We start from the raw sequence: 23,880 nt of genomic DNA, 5'->3' as shown, positions 1-23,880 counted from the left end.
CTGAAGCAATTAAGATTATGATCAAGTTCAGAAAAGAACCCCAAAGGGTGTTTGCCTGGCCTACAGCCAATAGTGTTTCATTGTTTCCCAAATATTTAGACAGGAGAATGTCTAACCCAATGAATATTTCAAAGTGCAAATAGCTGAAAAGGTTCAGCTCATTAAACTGCTGAGAAATCCCCAGAGTTTTTTTTTTTATGGACAGCATTAACTAAACATGGTGTTTTTGTGCTATTATTCGAATGTAAGCTCAACATTTACAAGTGGGGCAAAGAAAATGAGCGCTTAGAAAACTATGAGTCTTTTGTTAAGGCAGATATTTTCCATTCCTCTCTAGGAGTGTGTGTGTGTTGGCTTCCTGCCACCTTGCTCTGTCCAGGTAGTGTATAATCAGCTTGAAAAAAGCATCAACACCTGTAATTACTGCTCACTGCTGATAAAAGGGGTCTGCCTGAAAAAAAGCTGTTTGGCTGTACCACTGATTTCATTGATACCTTAACAATGGTGTATGTGTTTTACAATATGCAATCAATCTGTGCAATACTTTTTTTTTTTTTTTTATAAAAGCAGTGAACAAAAGTCACCAATGTATTTGATTTTACTTAAATATTTAAATAATTCACACAATATCCTAATAATTTGCGTGATCTACATGAGCTGCAAAGCATCCTGATACACTCTGCTGCTTTCTGCCTCTTTCCTGCTGCTGCTGCTAGCAGCTTCGCTTCGACCTCTCCACTACCAGCACAGCCCTTTGGGTTTGAGGTCAAACCCTCTACTCACTTCCTGACATACGGAAGATGTGTTCAGGGGCGTAGAGATAAGCTCATCACTCAATGACATATTGAGCAGCATACCCATGGAGTGGTGCATTCAGAGCTCAGATACGGAACAGAAACCTGCTACTATGTTAGCTAATAGCGATGTATTTAAATTGCGTTACATCATCAATTAAGCTTGAAGCTGCACTGCCTGGAGTGTTTCAGGAAGTGGTTGAGATTTTATCCATGACCTTGTCCAGGTTGCCGTCGGGGTTTTTGTGGCCACCAGCATCAAATGTACTCTGCACAAAGGGTTTCATTTGGTAAATCATTTCCAAAAAGAGGAATTGTTTAAATCCCAGTATTCTTAACAAAAATTGTTTTGGAATAATTACAATCAACCCCCAACAATAGTTGTACTAAAAACTACAAAGATCGGATGAGAATTACATTCTCTTTCCTCTTTCTTACAAACAGTCCAACACAACTGTCCCCTTGTCAAAATGTGACATTTTCAAATATTGAATTGAAGGCATTTGTAATGCTACTATAGGACACTGATTAAAATGTAAAATTCAAGAGGAAGCCATGGAAAACAACTGGTATCAATACATTTCTTTTTTATTAGTAGTTAATTCCATGTCCAAACTGGGAGGACTGGTCAGACTTCTTTCTTGAAGTTTCAGAAAGACAAGGAAATTTAGCTGGAAAGCCTAAAGCTTCATGATAATTTAAAAGGCATTTGAACAGAAGACTTTAATAATAATAATTTTAAAAAATCCAAAACTTTGAACCATTTTTTGCACAGTCTGACTTTATTTATTCATTTGCTTTAGGTCCGTCCTCCAAAATAACTTCTCAAAGGAGAACTTTTAAAAATGTTTTTTCTTTCAATGTACATTTTTATGTGCCCATAGAAACCATGGAAACATCCAATCATCACATTGTTCAGAGATTCGTGTATATTGCTTAAGAAATGTGCAAATCAATCCCAGAACAAAAGCAGAAGACCTTGCGAAGACACAAAACTAAAACACCCTTGACGGGTGCCAGTCTCCAACAGAGACACAGGTGACACCCAACCATGCATCTCAATGCTACAAAAAAGGCCATGAATGGAAGTCTTCTTGCCCAGACCATGGCAACCATTATACTATATTTAATTTATGACCATTTAGCAGTAAATCTGATTACTAAAGTATATGTGCACTTCACTCTTAGACTAGAAAATTCACTGGATAAGATTATACGGATAACAAAATGGGGGAAAATAAATTGATGCCTCTTCAAAGTGAAATTCTTACTAAATAATTAAGAAAGTAATTTGAAAGAGAACACAATGTAGCATTATACTCCCAGCTAGCCGACCATCCTTCAAAATATAAATTTTTATTCGATATGCAAAAGTGGTACTTTACAGACCGCTTGTTTTCCTCTTCAAAATGTGTCATCAAGTAATTCCTATTGGCATGAGAAGAGCTGGGTTTACAAAGTGTGGACAAAATCTGTGTGATATCAGGCTGAGATGGCAAATGGCAAAGAGCAAAGCTTTAGTTCGCCTGCAGATGGAGAACAAACACAGCAGTGAGCTGCTCTGAGTTCTGACTTGGAGCTGCAAGCCCTCACAATATATAGAACTCATGACACACAATGTGGTCATTCCAGTTTCAGCTGAACAATTTTCATGCAGGTCACGTAACCATAGGGTGGGGAGAGTACAACCTCGTTCTCACTGGAGGGTCAGTTAACTCCTTGGATGATAAACATCTTCTTGTTCAAATATGTGAGTTTCCAAAAATCAGGTTTGCTAATGGAACAATTTTGCACAACAAGAACATTGTCAAACCAGAATATCCAGCAGGTGCATCGATTTCTCAAAACTCTGAGCTGGTGACATTTTATAGAGAACCTTGTAAAGCCTCAGGGCTTATTCCATTACACTATAAACTATCTGTTCTTATCTGTTAATAAATACTGGCACCTTGCTGTGGTATGTATGGTGAGCCATTGTTGCTATCAGCCTGCTGCAGTTGCTGCAGGGAACCCTCTGACTGGTTCTGCAGAAACTCTCTAGCCTACATACTCTTAACAGATTTAACAATACTAATATGGTTAAATGAGTAAAAGAATTGAATAAAATTAAGAGAAATAATAAAACAATTTTTACTTCACAAAAGATGCACTGATGCTTTTCAAGTCAAAACAGTATACTCTTCTGCAGCAGGAATTAACTTTGATCAGTTTGATTATCTTGTTTCCAGTAACAACAAGAATGTTGTATCAGAGCAGAGCTGGAAAGCAATTTCTCCTCAAGCTTGCTGCTGGGATCTTCTGTTGCATGAAGCAAACGACAAGCATGGCGAACCCGGCTGGAAAAATTACAGCAGTCCCAGTGCTAATTAGAAGCAGCACCACGTGTATAATCATCTATGACTGAAGCATTAATTATATCAATGAACATGGTATCATTACCTGGCTATGCTGAAACCAGCAGAGATACACATTTTTATTACCTTAAAGAAACCACCTTGGACCATGCAGAAGCGAAAAATACAAAAATGTCCATGGATAATTTTTCTGCTTTAAAAGAAAATAAATGAATTTATTTTTATCGTTTTAGAGAGAGATTAGAATAAATAGACAGGAACACAATAAAACCTGACATTTCTTCTCAGTGGGCATTGAGTCAGACATTTTATTAATGTTCCAATAACTTGTGCTCCTGAGCCATGGTTTTACTAGTTATTATAACAGTCTGCTGAATTTCTCCGTATAATCTCATTTACATTTTCTGAGCCTGCTGCAGGGCACATTCAACGTCATGGATATGCTGCTGTGACGACCAATCCAACAACGCTTTCAAAGATTTCAGAAGTTCCAGCTCATGTCAATGGTTTAATCCTAATGATCTGCTAATCCAGGTATCAAAAAACAAGCTCCCCTTTGTAGCACAAGGCTACAAAGTGTGATCTATATGCCACTGAAATCTGAAGAGCAAAAAATCAACCTACAGTGCCAAGCATAAAATTGCCAAAATTTGTTTCAGAAGTCTCTAAATTTTTTACAGCTGAAACAAACCATTGCTTAACCTTTCATCAGAGGGCTAGACTCTGGCAAGATTTTTCAGCAACATTCTTCAAATAAGAATGTTTTTGAGTAAAGATGATTATACCTTAGGCCTACATGCTCAATGCTTTAGTGAACAAGTGTGTTTCTGTTTTTGTACCATATAGTTATTCTTAAAATGTGAATAAGTAGATTAAAAACAAACCAAAAAAAAAAACCATTTCTATGAGAATGTATAGTTGCATAGACAGAAAAAAGTGGAAACAATCACAAATTTCAACTTTCCTCCGATCGTCAAGTCCTAATTTGTGAGGGTGTTCTTGATTCGAGTGCCCCATTATTATGTCCACCTTAATTTCTTTATTAGCTAACTTTTTTCCCCCAATTTTCAGAGTGAGCACAGAAATAAGTTGTAATATTTTAAGACTCAATTTAAACCGTGTCCACATAAACATTAAAACTAATTACAACCCGAATCTCAATAATCAGGTGCTGGTGCAGGAACCCGTCTTGAATTGTGACAGCTATCTAAGCCAATAGAATATTTATTGTGTCCTCTGTCCTTCACAAAGTGCGATAAGAACCTCCTTGTCACAGCCACCCAGTCAGGATCCTTTAATGTTTAATTGACCTTCGAGAATCTGGTTTGGTGAAGTACATCCACCTCTGATTAAACATGTAATTTCCTGAAGTGATTTGTTGTTTATTTCTCGGTGATTTAGGATAAGTTGCTTATGATTATAAATTGTTAAAGATGAATTAGAACGTAACCATGGGGCTGTGTTTGGGCCTCACATCTCACGGCCTCTAAATAGAGGAAATAGATTAGATTTGCCGGTGGTGGAATTCATTTTTCTTTTAATTAACATGGTTTACATTTGTTATTATGTCTTTAGGACAAAGCTTCAAATCCAGGTGTAAGCCCGTCGAGCTCATCCTCATGAATAATTAAGTGCTCCACAATGGCAGGGTGCCCCAGTTCAATCTGGAGGTAATGATTCAATCAATAATGACTCACTTAGCTCATCAGACTGATATGACTAGACCCAACATTTAACAGTAGTTCAGCCCAACACCACTCACTGGAAGTGTTGGTTTGAGGTGTTAAAGCTGCTCTGGTCCTTTCTCGTCCCGTCTCCTGTTTTTCTTACGACTGCAGAAGACGCTACAGTGTGTGGATTATCTGCACAGAATCCATCCCCTCTGTGTCCTTGTTTCAGTCATTCTAGACATATTGTCTTGTAATTTAGTTACAACCCAATTTTTTTCACATTTTACTGAGATTTGGACATATTGGATCAGGAGAATGAAGGCATAATGACCACCAGATTTTTTTTTAAATTTTCATCAGTAAAAAAAGTTACCTATTTATGGGAAAATCATGATCCCATTGAAATATGTAATCTTACAAAAATAATTGTAAAATATGAACCTTCTCAAGAAGAATTAATGTTTTTGCAAGACACAGTATGCTACTTAAAAATAATAAAAATTTAAGGATGTTCAGATGATATAATTATGCATTTATTGGTGAACTATTGCACTGCATTTCACTGGGACTATTATAGAAATCAGATCAGAAATATTCATTGTATACTTTAGTAGTATTTATTCTGAGAATAAATAGTATTTTTTTAATGAATTATACTCAGTAGACCTATCAATATGAACATTTTATTGAGATTTAAAGCCTTCACATAAGTTTTATTGATGATGTTGTGCATCTGGGACACAGGTATTATTGAGTCTTTCAAGAAAGTATTAGGTTGAGGCCATTTTGGGATTAAGTTATTTTTTCTCATCGCTTGAGCAGAAACATGCAACTTGAGAGGTTAAGAGCATCAATTCCGTATCAATCATCTCTGCACTGGACATTTTCCTCCTGTTTACACCTTTAAGTGCAGTGATAGGACACATTCTGCGTTAACCGACTCTGAAGGGTTTATTGAAATTCTGATCACACAGCAGCATTCGTAGGGGTGAACATTCATTTCCATGCTTTCTCTACGCTCAAATGCGAAACACATAATCAAGTCTGAATGCTGTCACTCTTCCAAGGTGAGGGCGCCGTGTGTGTTAATGGGTAAACCTGCAGGGAGCCTTTTCCTCTGGGGAGCTTTCACCTTGGTCTTCTGCTGAGGCAGCAGACCAAAACACCAGGAAGCCTTAGTGCCGTGACAGAATTAAGAAACGGAGAGAGCTGAGGTGGCCGAAAAGGTATCAGGAGGTTGGAAAGAGGGGGGAAAAAGAAGTTTAGAGGATCACTTGGATGAAGAAAGACGGATAAGGCAGGAGACGGATGATGGAAATAGGTGACGTCACCGGCTGCACGTAGCACCCAATGCGGAACAGTGTTTACCCAAATTTGACAAAGGAACACAATGTGTTCATTCAGTTGACAAAAATCCTTCCTCTCGTTCAGTGCCTCAACTGCACAAACATGGATGTCTGTCTGCCTGCAGCTGGCTGTGTTTTCCACTGCTCAGTTATGCTTCAGATCACTGAGGATTACTAATGGATTTTACAAACGGCCACAAAAATTTCTGGCTTTTAGCGTTCAGGCGATTTGACTATTTTGAGCTTTAAATAAACATTCAGACTCATCCCAGGCTCACCCCAGCCAGAAACACAGCTATTGTTTTTTTTTTGGTTTTGTTTGTTTTTTCTGGAGCTTTATCTTCATAACAGCGTGCACACATCCCAGACATGCTTCTTCCCATTGTGTTCAGTTTTTTCCAAAAAATATTTCTCACTAAAATAAGTCAATTATTTAAATCAAACTACAGTACATGGAAAAGATTAGTGTTTAAAGTTAATGTTAAAATCATTCCACTGTGAGATATATTCGCAGTCCACAGGAGCTTTTACAGAAACCAATCACTGACAGGCACGCTAACTTGGAACTGACATGTTATGACAGCCTCGCAGCCGTTTGTGAAATTGCCACAAATATTTTATTGATTGGCCACACGCAGGACGGCGGCGTTCGAAAACTGCATTAGTAGGCAGGGGAGGGAATCAACGATCATGCGTCATCCAGAATCACCGTGCAGGACATGGAGACCGTCTCTCTTTTTAGACTTTATGTAATTTTACAGTTCACAGAACACTTATGAACATATGAAATTTTAGATCCATGCTGCTGGTTTGCCTATTCTGCTATTACTCTCTCTATATCAGGTTGGGGCAGGTACAAAAAGAACTTTAGGCTTTGACAACAGCCCAATTCGATGAACAGATGAACAGTTCTTAAACAGAATCTTAAATATTGTTTTGCTTACATTGACAATACTAACTTTCTACATCCTTACATGGCAACAACAGCAGTGTTGGCAATAATTGCAGCTTCAATCTAGAACACCCTGTTTTAAGAGTTCTGCAAAAAAATACAGTAGAAAATAAGATGCCTTGAACAGTGCCTAAATCAGAAGGCACTGTTCAAGTGCCTTCAAGTTTGCTAGTTAAGCAAATGCTTAACTAGCATGAATATTGCTGAAAGTTAAGGGATTTTTAAAAGTATTTTCTACCTGAATCTCAGTCCAAAGTTAAATTTCAATAACTGTTATTGGTCTACTTTTTTATATTTTGTCAGCTGGATCCAGTGAGCCCCATAAAGCTGCAATCTGTGTTGGTTGATTTTAAAACTGGCACTTCAATGCATATATTTTACAAAATTCCATATTATACTAGGCACATTATTTTTGTTGGACCAAGGGTCTGAGTTTCCCCTAATCTACATCGGTGATGTTCACAGTGAAGAGAGACTATTTTCTATTTTTGTCATGTGACCTGCTCTTCTGTGCTTTGACCATGTTGGGTGCCCAGGAGAGATGTGTGGAACACTTCTGAAGCAATAAGCCCAGTTGTAAGCTTAGAAGGCAGGAAAACAACTTTTTCTGCAAGTTTTGCTCAACCATAATCAAAAATTGAATAAAAAATAAAGAGAGAAAATGTGTTTAGTCAAATATCTATTTGGAAACAAATGTCTGTCCTCCAGACAAAATATCTGCTGGTCCCAAGAAAAGCTGACACTGCAGCATCTGATGCATCACCAGAGAGTTAGTTAAGTGGAACACAATGATGATACCTACTGTATGTCGGCCATGTAATACTGACGAAATGTAGAGTGTTATTTTAATGCACTGATTTTTCAAGTATACATAATTGTTTCTAATTAGGTATTGGACTGTGACTCAGACTATTCTTCAAAAAAGTCCTCATTGGAAAATTATTTGACAATAGCTTTTATTTCTGTAGCTAATATACTAATTTACAAACATTCAGGCAGATGAAAACCATTTGGATGTCTTTTTATAAAATGATTTGTACTGCAGAATTTTTGTCAAGTTGCAGAATTCTCAGAGGGACTCCTTGTTGCAACCTGATGCAGGTTTCCTAAGCCAGCAGAAAGCAACTAAGTGACAAATCTGCAAGCCTCACACTGACGCATGCATTGATGAACACTTTATTCAGCTGGGCTTGGGCGGCTGAACACTCCTCCATGACTGTTCTGAAAGACGCTACCCATCAAGGGATCAACGGACGTCAGTAAATCCATTACTAAAAATACTTACCAATCCTTTGGGATTACTACGCTTAGCAAGTGGACATTGTGCATGGCACAAATCTGGAATTAGGCAGTGAAAGGCTGTCAATGGTCCATCAACACCTGATCCACTATGTAGGCATATGTTTCCCCTGGCCAAAGGTGCATGTAGCTGAGTTGCTTTATCTGAGCTGTGCCATGTGTTGCGTTGAACTTTGTCCACTTCTCTTCTACAAGGTTGTTCAAGAAGAAATTAAGCAACGGCAAGGCAGTAGCTTCGAAAGCTTTATTCTTTGAGTACAAATACAGTAGTTTGGAAAAAAACAAACAGTTCATTCTGTTCATTACACAAATAAAATGTTATGATTTTACTAATTGTGATATGGGGGCCTAGAGGTTAATCATTTTCATACATTGTACGTAAAGTTTGTAGAAGTGTGCCAAACATTTTTCCATAAAAACCTTCTGAAGTGATCATCTCTAAAGTCTCTGTGTTTGAGCTAATTTAGATCAGGTGAAAAAACTGGGTGACATCCAGCTTAGGCACTCAGCCCAGTATGGCATTAGGACTGGCTGCATCCTGCTGTGTGTGTTAGTTCTACAGTATATTATACTCACTCTGGAGTAGTGTACTTACAAGTGGCAGGATGCTTATTTTCTTATGTTTTGCTGTTTTAACTGAAAATTAATGCAATGAAATAAGTTTTTATTGGTGTGAATGCTGTAGGCATTCAGACTATTGAGTTCCACTTTTCTGGTTGCTTCGTAAATTTCACCGCGCTTCTTCTCCTGCATACTTTGCGCTATTTTCACCATTCAACTTTTATACTATACAGCTATCTCCTAATGCCGGCTATATCTCTTGGTATTCATAAACCTCATACTTTTTATAATATTCAGCTTTTTATGAGTTTCACCCCATGGGGGAAACCGCTCCATCCTATGGCAGAATTGAGAATTACAATATAAAATGTCCGTTGTGTTTCACAGTGGATGTTTTAGGTCCTGCCTATTAATGGCAATCAATCATCCAGTTTCAGGGCTGTCATGGAGGACACAAGGCATGACAGCCTTGAAGTTGACTAGTTTAACAGCTTTTATGCTGTTTAACAACACATGGGAATAATTTGAGCTTTTGACATTGTTTTTTTTACGTGCTGCATGTGGCATGTTTTTTGTAGTCACCATGTAAACGATGCCTCCAAACAAATGTTGATATCTCAGGAACCATAAAAGGTTTGGATTTCATTCACCCACCGTTTTTATCAGAAGGAATAGGGGAACGGTTCTGTCTTTTTCAACTCCTCCCGACTCAGAGGGACTCAGAGGCCAGTACGGACTCGGAGGCCGGTCCCGATTTGGAGGACAATTTTGACTTGGAGGCAGGTTCCAACTCAGAGGCCTGTACAGTAGTCAGACCGGGGTCTTCCAAGTTTAATGATTCAATATCTTCCAAATGTCTTCCAAAACTACATCACCAATGTTCACATATGAGCAGTTTTCATTTATTTCCTAGTCCTCAAAGTCTGCTGATTCAATATCTTCCAAAACAGTATCACAGATGTTCACATGTGTAGGGTCTTCATTGGTGTTCTGTTGACTTTCAGTATTGTCTGGTCCAAAACAGAATTACAAGGACGCACCTGTATGAAGATTGGACAACATTTGCCTCTTAATGGAGGATTCATTTTGTAGGAAGTCCAAGAAATGTACTTTCTACAGGTGATAGTTCCAAACAGACCCGACTCAGAGGTCGGTCCCGACTCGGCCCCGACTTAGAGGCCATATAAATATTAAATATTCTTCTCCAAGTTAACAATATTAAGTAGTATGCAATATTTGTTTTTCTGCCTTTTCTAAAATGCTCAAAATATTATTTGCAATCCTAAAACCACTTTCTCATAATTATCTTATTGACCGATAATGCTCTTTGTTTGTTCAAGCCCTTTTGCAGATTAAGCAAGCCCTACAGCTCAAGCTGGTCCCTGTCCAACACCTCACCCTTATCCCTCTGCTCCATGATACCCTGCTGGACTCAACTGGACACAAACCAAAGCTCACAATCCTATTACAACACTACCGTAGTCCCTGACCCAATCACAGTTTAATTAAAGTCGTCGGTCATAGGACAAGAGTGAATTTGCATGTTTTACTTTATGTTAAACTTTTAGGTTGTTTGTTTTTATCTAGTTCCATGTGGTTTGCTGTTTTAACACTTTTGCATTTAGAAATGACTAAGTATAATAATCAGTTTTGCTTAATCCACTATACAAATGCTAAGAACAAGATAAATACAAAATAAATAGTTTTTTCCTGCAAAAAATAAAGAAAAACGGGGGCTAAGTTTGGGGCTGAAACAAGGTGCTGCTCTCCTGCCTCTGTGTGGCATGAGCAATACCCAACAAAGCAAAGGGGATATGAACTGTTTCATGTCCACTTGAGGCATTGACTGTAAGCAGAGACGACTGGATGCAATCTAAGTCAGTAAATGCAATTTCAGAAGGGCAAATGAGACCATCAGAAGGAACAAGGACACAGTTTATCGTGCAGAAAGAAGGGTATTACAGTCACCATTTTCTGTATGTTATGCATGATATGACATCAACCTAAATTTGTCTGGGATTATCTTAGACATGCACTAAGATAATGTAGCAAAATAGTGTTTGTGCTATAATACCTGCATGTTTTCTGCATTATGAAGTTAAATCTGACACAAAGTGCACTAACAATGCATTTCAGTGTGCAGTTATTTATTTTCTGGACATGTGAGTGGGGCCATTTAGCATTTGTACTTGGTCAATATCAGCATTAGTTAAAGCCATAAAATGTTATGCAACATTTGTCTCCCTCGCTACCCCTCCCAGCGTCACTCACAGAGTAGCCAAAGTTACACAAGCTTTGCGCAGGGGGAGACAGTTGGCATTCCAGCTAATCCAACTCAACCCAAACCAGCTGACAAGCGTGGGGTAGGAGTGGAGGGGGGGGAACACATAAAAAAAATTAAGGAATGTCTGCTTCAATTACGATAACATTTGGATCATTACATCATAATCCACATCCAAACATGCAACAAATATCTGAGGTAATGCCCTCTCCAGTGATACACACGAATAGATGTGGTTTGGTAAAGCCATTGAAACGACCAGCAGAGGTGTTGTGGTGTGTGGATCTAATGCCACAGTGCAAAAGCAGTGATGGTTACTTTCTTTTTTTGAAAGGATGGAACACAATGTGCTTCATTAATTTGCTAAAAAAAAAGAAAGTGAAAAAATTATTTGGCTGCGTGTAATATTTTGAATGTGCGGTGTAAAGTGTTATTATTTTTGTTGGTTTTTAAAAAAAATGAAAACAAAATAATGGACCCTACAAACCAAGCAACTCCTTCAAAGAAAAAAAAATTGAAACGCATGCAACGGAAATCCACACATGCACAATTATTTCATTTTACAGAAAATCAAACATGTAAGCACTAACTTTACAATTTGAGGAAACCCCGTGGGTCACACAGAAAGCACATTCTTGTTCTATGACTGCACAGAAAAATGTTTCATGTTTAAACTTTCTCTTTTCTCTTTCTTGATTTCTCCTCATATTTATTTATTTTTTTTCACTTTTCCACATGTTATTGTTTGGTTCTTACTTTGTCATTCACAGTGGAAAAGTTTCACTTGGTGTTTTTCTATAAATGTTTATGTTTGCTTTCACTGACAAACTTAATGTGTAAAATTTAAAACAAAAAATGCTTATTCTGTGATTTTACCTTATCTCCTACTGGCCAAAAGATATAATACAAGTTAGGATCCTTCAGCATTGGCAGAATTGTTCAGAAATTGAGGCCTTGTGTAGAATCCTTTATTCTTTAGTCTCACAAATAACTTTAGTTTCAAAATGTATAGCTTTGAAATACACTTTTCTTATTTCACACCAATTATATGGATCTGAAATTTATCAGCAAAGAGCATTCAAGTGTTTAGTTGATCAGAGTGATACAAATATCATGTGCCTTTCTAAGTGGTGAATCTGATTTATATGGCATGTTTTTGGCTATCACTGTGTTATAGTTAATATAAAATACAGATTAAAAAAATAATACCAGAAATACATAGACGGCTGATTCTAATCACACGGATAAATTCAAAGTCATCTTCACGGCCAATCGTCATTGCATTCAAACAGTCCTAATATTACTAGTGATGTACTACCACATATTGTGGAGTCCTACCCTGAACACAATGTTCCCTGTATATGTGAAACACAGTGATGGTAGCATCATGCTGTGGGAGATTTCTTTTTCAGCCTTCCATCCAATTTGACTGAATTTGACCTTTTTGATCAAATGGGCAAAAAGTTAAGTGTCTAGCTGTGGAAAGCTGGTAGAGAAACACCACTGAATACACGCAGCTGTGCTCTCAGCTGCGTGTATTCAGCTGAGAATACATGCATGTAGGATGCATATCCTACATGCGTATGCATGACACACCTTTACCAGATTAAAATTTGCAAAAAACAAACAAACAAAACATGCTTCCCTTTATTTCTGCTTCCCAATTGGGCACCTTATTATTACTATACTGCAGAATATTCCACTGAAATTTGGCAAAATGTGGAGAAGTTCAACACATTAAAATGATGATTCTCCCCACTGAAAAATACTACTGTGAGTCGATCAAACTTACATGCATCTTTTTAATCGTGATGAAATATATCATGCATATATTAGCGCAAAAATAAAACTTATATCGTCGTTCAGGCCAAAACCGAAACATAAATTAACAACCAAAACTATTACTTTTTTTAATGCATCCCTACCTCCCCCCCCCTCTTCCTCCCTCCTCTCTGACAGATGTTCGGAGAAGAGGACAGAGGGATCTCACGGGCCACATTTCGCCTGTAGCATTATGTAAATAAGGTGCAGGAGCATGTGCCAGTTAAACCGCAGTGCCGTGCGGAGTGAGGGATGAAGCACAGACGCTGCACGGCAGGAGCCGGGGCCGTCGGTAGATGGCGGTAACCCAAGAAACCTGATCCACCGGGCTCCCGTGCACTCCGTCTCAGTTTGCAGCACTCGCATTTGAAGACAAGAGAAGCCGAACAGTTTGAAGGACACCGAGAAGAACCAGCAGAGCCCACGGCGGGTCCTCTCTCGCGAGCAGGCGGCGGAGCGCTCTGTCCACAGAGAACAACGGGCAAACTCGGAGCACCATGGAAGACAAATCCAATTCGTTCTCCAGCAACAAGGAGGAGAAGGCGGATGGGAATAATGTTTTTCAGAGGCAAGACTCGATACAGAAAAATAACACGGGGAGCCAGAACACGAAGGACCATGGCAACTCCGTGGGATTCAAGGGGGAGCGGGAAGAGGCCATGGTCGGCTTTGACGACCTGGACGGGGCGTCCAGGCAGCATGGTTTTATGCAGAGGCAATTCGGGGCGATGATGCAGCCCGGAGTCAATAAGTTCTCCTTGCGAATGTTCGGCAGTCAGAAAGCCGTGGAGAAAGAGCAAGAGAGGGTCCAGACGGCCGGATACTGGATCATTCACCCATATAGCGATTTTAGGTAAGGACTGGAACAGACACCTGCTCACCCCTCCCTCTGAATGCATCCCCTCCGTCACCCTGAGGGTCTGGGAGATGTAGCCTCATACAGCCTGGCCCCTAAGCGCATCCACTAATCTACCTCTGCATGTAAGCAATCTGGCTTCTGCAGGCAGAGAGGCTCTGCTCCAAGGCTGATTCATTGCGGCATATTAAAAAAAAAAAAAAAAAAATCATAATTAAAATAATAAGAATAAAAAAGGGCAATATGCATATTGGTGGGGTGTCCTTGGGAAAAGATTGCTGAATGTCAGAATTTGCAAACATTCTCACAGCTCAGATTTCCTGCATGTTTCACACAAACCGGGCGACGTGTTCCTCTATCTGAAGGGGCGACTTCACCTGGGCACAACGTGACAATGCCTCTGCACCATCACGGTAGTAAACATTTCATTGTAGGCGGCGGTAAAGCGAAAGGCCTGCGTGCAGGAAAAAAAAAATAATGCACAGAATGCGGTAAAATCACGCAGGGGAAAGAAGAAGCAAAAACTGCCATGTTGAATAAATTTAGGGAAACTAAAGAGGAGGTTTAAGGCTGTGTTTGAGTTGATTCCATTGGAATATCTCACATGTTCCACACATTAAGGCAGAAAATCTCAAAGTTTGGCAGCCTCATCTAATTTATATTGGACATGGACTCTTCCATTAGTATTATGGGGAAACCCAAAATTAAATGTTTATCTTTTATATTCCACAATCTACAACCGGCTGAGCCAGCGTTTCATTCTTTTTTTCTCCAGAACATTTTATTTTTGCTATTTGTTTTTCATATGCTGGCATGATTCTAGCCGAAAGCAGCGAACTCAACAAATACACAACAGAAACGAAACAAAAAACTACCTAAATCAATTGATTAGACTGACTCTGTAGAAGCTGTTGTTACAGCTGTCCTACTGAGAGAATGTGCTGCTGCAGCATAGAGGCAGTTCATAACTCCTTCAACAAGTGATATTGATATTTACATAGTTGTCAAATTTGCATATATCCTTTGCTCCATAGTTTGCCCATTAGTATACCAAATATACCTATAGCATATCATTTATGCTATAGGAATAAATGGTTATTCCTATAGCATAGGATGTGTAGCAAATGGATCCGGATAGTTGGTTTTACATTTCGAGCACTAACCAGATCATACACAGGAAGGACCAGTAACACACATGCTGCATGTTCGCATGTTTACAGTTCACATCTTGACCAATTAAGCATTTAATCTGGTCTGGCTTTTGCACCAGTGGGCTTTTGGCATAAGGACAGTCATCCCAGTTGTTCCCTCTGTTTGCCGCTACCACAGAGCTGTCCGTGGTCCTGAGCATTGGGCAGGGGCTGTGAATGCAGAACTCTGTGTACACTGCTGCTGATTTAAGGGCCACTTGATCTCAGGTTGAAGACAAGTAGCAATAGATTTTCCAATACGCTTGAGTCCTGAGTAGAAATGAGCAGGTTGTGGCTGAAACATTTTTCTCACATCTAGAAGAAAGACAAATTTGTGTGTCTGCAAAATTTGGATGCAAGAATAGCAAAGACTCAAGCTAAAAGTGGCCACTAGTCACTACTACAAGACGACACTGTATTAATGTTTTCAAACTAGTATTTACAAGCTACTAAAAGTATGTCTGGTAGGCGTTTGACTGCATTGTGACTACCTGAGCAGCAGATAAATATAGTGGAAAACAAATTTTGTCAACTCAAGGCTGTCATACTAAAGGCAGAATCCAATGCAGGCCCACTGCCCAGCCACTCTGCAGGTAAAATGTAGAAATTGTCTATATTATACACTTGGAGGGAGGCATAGTCAAAGACATAGACACTTCCAGATGTCCTTGTGTTTACACAGAAGTGCAAACTTGATGGGCAAGGATTAGTGACAAACAACAGTCAATGAGCTTAGTAGAAGCCGCAAACAATTACGTAAGAAGACTGACCCTTTCTAAAGATGACCAAAAGGCACGACAGGAATAATGAGGTGTAATCCATACTTCCTTTTTGAATTTGTAGCAATAATGGGCAAGAATTTTGCTCATGCAGATGTAAGGGAACATGTCACAGCAAAAAGGCCAGACTGGCCTCCTCCTTCTTGCTCCTTCTGTTGAAGGCTGCCCTCGGGTTATCCTCTCAATGACATTTTCCAAAGAGTGATTTGACAGAAGGGATTCTTAATCTTTAGTCAATGTAAAGAAGCAATGATACTACGGCTCTGAAAGTGGTCGAGTGTATTTTAGGTGAACAAGCTACCTTCTTAGTTTAGTTATGTAAGCAGAGTAGTGTAGTATGACCAAAGGCATACATATAAACAACACATGGATGACACCATGCATGGTGGGAGTGTTTGAAACTCAATATGCAACATATTCTTTGTGCACAGTACCTGCTTAAAGATTTATAGCAGGTTAGTAATATTTATTATTCATGGATTATTTCGGAGAGGCTTCATGCCTGGCTTCACAGTTTGTGTTATGTTTTGTTGTACTCTTTGACACAATCTGCTTTCAAGATGCAAATTGTTAATTTAATTTTATTTTGTATACAAGAGATGCACTGATCAGGCCAAAATGGATTTCCGAATAGAAAGACTATCGCACAATAGTTTTGTAAAGGTAGTGGTTTTCAATTCAACAAGAAAATCAAGTAGTTAAAGGGTTATCATTTTTTACGCATCAAATCATTTGTTCCTAACCTTTATTAGATTTTTATGACTCAGAAAAATGCATGAATGTTCCTGTTAATGACATTAATAGATAGAAAATTGTGCAGGTTCTTATTTTGGTACATTTATTGGATAAGGGAAAAATGTGAATCACTGGCCAGAGCTGATTTAAGAGAAAATTCAAGGAAAGTATGTCCAGTTCTGATATCTGACCAATTGATTGGTGCGCCTTGGCCTAATAAATTGCAATGCTAGTCTTACAGAGCAGAAATCCTATTGCAGTTTAAACCTTCGGAGGATAGTGCGTGCATTTCATTTTGCAATATATACTCCAAAATGATTGCTCAAATTTGATCAGCCAGAACTTCTGCAATTTCTTACCACATAAAAACAAAATCTATTCAGACATTTACCAATAAACGCAAATATTGAGTAAATCATTGTTGCTGCATCTTGCAGTTGTATCCATAGATTGCCCCGGGACCCCTATGTCCGACCAGAAGTTTGTGTTTTTTCTCGTTGCACAAGCATCATTACATCATTACCTTTCACTACGTGCCTTACCTGTTATATTGCAGACTGGATTGGACCAGCCTGTGCTGACTAAGATCATGTAGGGTTCCCTCTGTTGCTTGGCAGGATTGGCCTGGCACTGATTATGATGGATCACTTGTTGTAAAAAGGAAATCTGAGAAAAAAAAAAAAAGAAGTGCTGGCTTGATTTAAAGCAGGATTAGGTCTACTACTGAATCCCTCTGCCTGGGAATTTTAGTTTGAGGTTCATGTCTTTTAAAGCTTTAAGCCGTGGTGTGTGCAAGAACATTTTGTCTCATTTCTTTGCTTTTTTTGTTGTTTTTTAAATATATATTCAGGGGTCACACATGCTTGTTTAATCTATCGTCATGCAGCAGATATTGGATTGACTTAGGAAGAAACGTCTGCAGTGTTACTGCGGAGTCGGCTGTGTCTCGCTCCTGTCGCTCATGTAAATCAATGACAACAGCAACTTGTTTGGGTGTTCGGGGTGATTTGCAGTGTGAAGCTTTGAAAGAAGCGTGTGCGGTGCATCTCGAGGTGACTGACTGCAAAGCTGGTGCTGCACAGGAGTGCACTGCTTGAATAATGCACCCTGTCCATGAACTGAATCTGAAGAAGGGGATAAATAAAGGCTGTATGGAGTTGTACAAGGTGCAGTTACAGCTACTGCTACTGGTTTAACTGGGATTGAGAATAAACTGAGAACTTGACCATTAATCCAAGAGCTTAATCCAATGATGACTGAAAACATGAGTGCAGTGGCAGAATGCTGTCTGTCATTCTGCCTTATGACTGTCCTAGTCCGTCATAATGCCATAATGTCTACAAATTCAGCTTTAGGATCCCATCTGAAAAGATGCCATCGTCTTTCAGAGGAACTCATGGAAACATTGTCTACAAACTGGAGGCCAAACTGTCCAGGAGCTGGAGGATGAATTCCACTGCAGAATATATATGCCTTATATATGTCATAAGGCATATATAACGCCTTATGACGGACTAGATCTATACAAAACACAAATTCATACCGCATGTAAAGAAATATCACCCAAAATGGTGGGCTTTGGATCAAACTTTTGGATTACTTATTCAAGTGAGTGTCTGAAAGGTCATGTACAGTATGATTACCACCCAAAAACAAATCATGATAGAGATAAAAATATGTAAAAGATGTGGGCAGTCCTTTTCATTATGTTATTGCGAGTGGAAAACATCCAAGATTTCCTTGACTTGCAGCTTAACCTTTTGAGCTGCTGTTTGTGTTTCAACTTATTTAACTTCAATATGACTCCCTGCTTTAACCACAGGCTTAGATAATCTTTTTACTCATTTCATTTTCCATCTTCACTCTCGATCCCATCACCCCCAGTATAAATATTCCAGTTTTGGTGTCTCTGAAAACTGAAAAGATGAGTCACAGCATATAAGTTTTTTTTAAAATAAATAAATACTAAGAAAAAAAGATACTTGTGCTTTACTTGCAGTGCCTTGCAAATACAGCTCTGGAAAAAAAGACCACTCAAAATTCAGTCTGATTTAACTTTTTATAGGTACATGTTTGAGTAAAATGAACATTGTTCTTTTATTGACAGCATGTGTCCGAAATCCCAAGGAGAAATTTAGTGTTTATTTGCAGAAAATGAGAAATGGTCAAAATAACGTAAAACACGCAGTGCTTTCAGACCTGAAATAATGCAGAGAAAACAAGTTCACATTTACTTAGACACAATAGTACTAATGTTTTAACTCAGGAAGAGTTCAGAAATCAATATATGGTGGAATAACCATGAGGTTTTCAATGAGGTTCAGTGCAGTGGTCTCCTATTTTTTCCCAGAGCTGTGTATTGACGTTTTTCACATTTTGTCACATTACAACCTTGGAACTCGAGGACATATTTTTTAAATTAAATGAAAATTAAATGTTAAAATGTTTTTACAATCTCTTGAAAAAGCACTGCAATTTTATTATTTAAGGCCCTTTTTCATTTTATATCCCTAAATTCAATTCTTAGCAACCAAGAGTCCACCTGAGTCCAAATTAATCTCAGTATAAAACAACCTACGCTCCTTTGTAGCACAGGAGAAGTTGCAGAGATCCACCTCTCAGGTGAGAGAATCTCTTGACAATATAACTCTTATCTGTCCTTAACGGAGAAGTGACAAGAAGAAAGTCCTGTGTTTTGTTTGTTGCAGACAAAGAACAAAGATGCACAACAAACAGCTGGCTAGAGTTGATAGGAGACAAATGGAACTAAATACAGGACAATCCTGGAAATAGGAGGTTCACCTACCCGCAGAACAGAAATAATGAACCAGATTTATAGTAAAAGGGTTTAGAACAAAGCAATTTCATGTGTTAGAACGCCCTACTGAATGTCCAGATCTAGATCCAGCTTAGAATAGCTAAACACAATCCAGTCTGACTGTGCCGGATTGGTTTTGTAAAGAAATAAAGGAAAAAATAAAGTTCTCTTTTAAATGTTTAAAGCAAGTTGAGACATACCCTAAACGACTAGCAGCTGTAATTGCAGCAAAAATGAGTTACATATTCATACTAGATTTTTCAGATTTTATTTTTGCAAAAGAAAGTACCAAATCATGTTTATGTTTTCTTCTACACAATTGTCCCTAACATGCTTTTCTATAGGATACACTGTGGCTGTAACATGACAGATGCTCAAGGAACATGGATGTGTTTATAGGCATGGAATATTACAGTAGCACAGCAAGCCGCCAAAAAGTATAGTTTTTTACTCTTAATGGTTAGAATGTCTAATTGATGATTCTTATTACTATCATTGTCTTCATACCTTAAAATAAAACACCCCTGAGAGGAATATAATGCATGAAAAACCCAAAGTGCATCATGCAATTTCCTTAAGCATCCACTCCAGGGCTCAATATATGCTACTGGTGTAAAAATACCTTCAGTGGGTTTTATGAGCCACCTTGAAGACCGCTTTTCAGCCGAAGTGAAGACAATTATCGGACACATGATCTGTGGGTATTTATAAAGCCAAGGCCCTGGTTTAATTTATTCACACAGATCCATTACTGTGTGGCCGGTCCTCCCATCAGACAGGCAGCCTGCCAAGCAGCCAGCAAGTCCATTTCCACCTTCGGTAACGTCAGAGAGCGGGCAGCGAGGCAGGGACAGAAGCGAGCAAGGATGGTGTCAGCGGAGAGTTTTTAGAAGGAGATAGGATTCCTGAAAGCATCTATTTTCATTTCGTGGTCGCTCAGCCTTTTCTGGGGCCTGGGACGCTTGGTGAACAGAGCATGGGAACTGATGAATCACTCCTGCCTTTTTCCTTTTCTTTTTTTTGCACAGCAAGGCAGAGCGCAGGGACATTAAGAGGGCTGTGAAGTATGAGAGGGTCTCAGTCCAAAGAGTCCTGGAAAGGGACAGTAAGTGGTTGCAATAGATAAAACAGTGTCCTTGAATCATGGTTACGAGATCTGGCAATAACTCTAGTGTGGATCTTCATGCTTCCTGTGGGTTCACATAGTAAAATAAAAGCCATAGTTTTAAATGTTCCACCTTGAAATCAGTAAAACCACCGATTGAGATTAAGATTACACAACAATCTTATCAATTCATGTTAACTATCTAAAGCTGCCTTGCTTTTGTTGCTTAACTAATTTGCATGTATTTCGGTTGCAGGTTCTACTGGGACTTGATAATGCTCATCATGATGATGGGGAATTTAATCATCATTCCTGTGGGAATAACCTTCTTCTCAGAGCAGACCACCACCACCTGGCTGGTCTTCAACGTGGCTTCGGACACCATCTTCTTGGTGGACCTGGTCATGAACTTCAGGACAGGGATCGTCAACGAGGAGAGCTCCGAGATCATCCTCGACCCCAAGGTCATCAAGATGAATTACCTGAAGAGCTGGTTTGTGGTGGACTTCCTCTCCTCCATTCCAGTGGATTATATCTTTTTAATAGTGGAGAAAGGCTTTGACTCGGAGGTGTATAAAACTGCACGTGCTCTGCGAATCGTCCGCTTCACCAAGATCCTCAGTCTCCTGCGTCTGTTGAGATTGTCCCGGCTCATCAGATATATACATCAGTGGGAGGAGGTGTGTATATGCCATTTCTTTGCATATAGATTAAAAGGAGAAAAAAAGACAAAGTAGTTGTTGTTGTGAGTATTCTGTGTGTATTTGGGCTTGTGAGCTGGATCTAAAACCACCCGGTTCCATTTTTAGAGGGTTTTTATGGAGACATAACTGAATAAATGCAATAAAAAGCTACATTACTCATTGACAATTCTGCACAGTAAAGTTAGATGCAACATGGTGGTGAGAACAATCTCAAACTTAAAGAAAGTTCATTATTTTCAGTTGTGAAAGGATTTATCCTGCTCTTGTGATTTTCAGGTCATAAGTAATGTTCCACACCTAAATTATGCATGTTTTCTTACTAATTGTGGTAATCAGACTAATATACAGATTCCAGTACAGTTTTATAGTCAATAGATATTTTAAAAAAGAGTACAGAGGCACTTTTGCTTAGGCATGTACATGCTTTCTGTTTCAAGGTACGCATACATTGACATTATAATTTCTCCAGGTCTAACTCTTTTGAATTTTGTTTAAGGAACGCATGTAAAATGATTTAGACAAATAACCAGTAAGATCTAGTTTGTTCTATAAAGGTAATTTAAACTGGACTGTTTAATTCACACTGATATTCATTGTTTTGATGGTGAATGTAAACTATACAACTGCAGCACATGTTTAAGCTATTGTTTTGTTTGTTTAGTCCTATTTTACAAGATTGGTTTAAAATGAAGATCTGCATATGCTTAACATTCAGGGAAAACACTAATTTGGAAACATGTCTTTTGAAGCAGGTGATTACAGGGTTTTGGTGTTTTCCATCTGTTGGAGGTGTAGTATATAATAATTGAAGCGTAGATTGAATGGATCACATCCACCATTTAATGAGCAGAACTGGACAAGTAGGAGGCAATTGTCTTTTCTGCAGAAAATGAGGGAAGATCCGAGACGCGACAAATCGCTGTAAAACACTGTCTTGGATCAACTCTGCTAGATCTTTCTCTGCATTTCTCTTTATTGTATAGAAAAAGGAGGTTGGGCTTCTTCACACAGAGAATTGACCAACCGTCTTTACATTCTGGCACCGCCTGTGGACATGCCCTTACAAGGGCATGCAACTGACCACAACTAATCAATTACAGATGGAAGCTGATACCACAGGAATGTCAAAGTCTCTAGCCTCCAGGCAAACATCCTACAAATGGTTAATAGTATTTCACAGAAGAAAAGAAGTCAACTAAACTACACACAAAATAATAATATGAAAACATAACCTTTCAAATAAACTCACAAGTAAATGAACTTAGATAATTATTCTAACACCTCAGTTCCACAAAGTCTTGTGTTAAAATGTCTTTCCTGCTAATAACTACATACAGTACTGTCCTCCTTGCAAGTGGAAACCAGGAATACGATATCTGTTGAGTCAAGATTGCATAATACTAACACACTTCAGTATGTTTTGTGAAAGGGAAGTCTGTCTTGCAAAAAACTACCTAGTTGCTGTTAGCCTGATTTGGTCTGGTGAAGTGAGTATAAGCTGTTCTTAATATCCTGCTTGTATTAGGACTCTTATTTTGAAGTTAAAGAGGAAGCAATTTTATAGCTGCACTGTTGCCTAATAAAGATGTCTGGTTAGGCTGCCTGGGAACTCTTGATTACAGAAGCATTGAAAAAGCTGCCATCAATTCTAAATTGTTTTCCCAACATTTTGGGTACAAAAAAATGAAGAATAACAGCCTGACAAGCCTTGACAGTCAGCAAGAGAAGGCTGATTTGTAAGTACTGTTGTGAAATGCTGCAATAGTATTTGCAGCATTACTGTTGCAGCAAATACTGCAACAGCAATGCTGTAATGCTAAAGTTAGTGCTAACATTAGCACTAATGCTAAAGTTAGCAATAGTGCTACACTAAAAGGTCAATGTGCTGGATTACACTTTGTGATTTCTTGTTCAGAATATAAACATTTTTGTATATATATATAAACATCTATGCTTATGAAAATTTTTACAAAGTGCTGTCTGTTCTTTCTATTCATCTCCCTTATATGCCTTATAAAATAGCACACAGAAAAGAGCGACTTGAATAGGTCCAAGTGTTGTGTGGATGAGACAAATATTTGGTGCAGCAAGGTTAATGAAAATCTGCAGTGAGCATGCAGCCTGGGAGTGCAGCATATAGGGACACGTCATAATGCTTGAAAAGAGGAGCTGAACTCACAGCACTGCTTTTCTCTCTGTTCTTCTCATTCAAGTTGTTCCTTTCCTTCACTTCTCTCACCTATGTGCTTTGTCATTTCTGTTTAGCCCTTTGTCCCTTTTAGATGTCAGGCTTTTTAAAATTACAGTAATAGCTTGTTGAGTTTTTTTGGAGCCACATTCACAATAGCCAACACATCCACAGGAGACATGAGTTGGAAACAGTCCAGTCAATTCCAACCTGTCAGGTGTCTGCATCAGGATTAGAGCGCTAATGGAGGGACAAATACAGCCTCTGCCGTCGTAATGGACTTCAAGCAGCGTACCGTCATTACATCAGCTCAACCAAAGACTTAGTTAGTTATTCAGGCAGTCAGTTTCCACAATAAGTCATCCTCTATCCTCTATGTTCATCCATCATTCCTTCCTCTGTCGTGGTGTGTTGGCCGCCTCCTTCC

General features: G+C 38.8%; 1 protein-coding gene and 1 long non-coding RNA gene across 2 annotated transcripts in view; one reads left to right on the top strand and one right to left on the bottom strand.

Annotated features, from left to right (window-relative positions):
* Positions 1-6,363: 6,363 nt before the first annotated feature.
* On the bottom strand, positions 6,364-22,127 carry LOC114149861 (uncharacterized). The gene is made up of 4 exons (XR_003596622.1): positions 21,719-22,127; positions 21,068-21,070; positions 11,211-11,216; positions 6,364-6,374 (listed from the first exon to the last, which is right to left on the bottom strand). It is a non-coding gene; the product is annotated as an uncharacterized LOC114149861 (long non-coding RNA).
* hcn1 (hyperpolarization activated cyclic nucleotide-gated potassium channel 1) overlaps positions 13,224-23,880 on the top strand; it is a 75,002-nt gene continuing 64,345 nt past the window's right edge. Inside the window, exons 1-2 of the mRNA XM_028025947.1 lie at positions 13,224-13,931; positions 20,818-21,241. Of these exons, the coding sequence (XP_027881748.1) occupies positions 13,576-13,931; positions 20,818-21,241 (780 nt within the window). The 5' untranslated portion in view covers positions 13,224-13,575. The remainder of the gene's footprint in view (positions 13,932-20,817; positions 21,242-23,880) is intronic.

The sequence above is a fragment of the Xiphophorus couchianus genome, chromosome 8, assembly GCF_001444195.1.
Source record: "Xiphophorus couchianus chromosome 8, X_couchianus-1.0, whole genome shotgun sequence".
Classification (NCBI taxonomy): Eukaryota; Metazoa; Chordata; class Actinopteri; order Cyprinodontiformes; family Poeciliidae; genus Xiphophorus; species Xiphophorus couchianus.
Note: the sequence above shows the minus strand (reverse complement) of the source record. Positions and strands in the feature narration are given on the sequence as shown.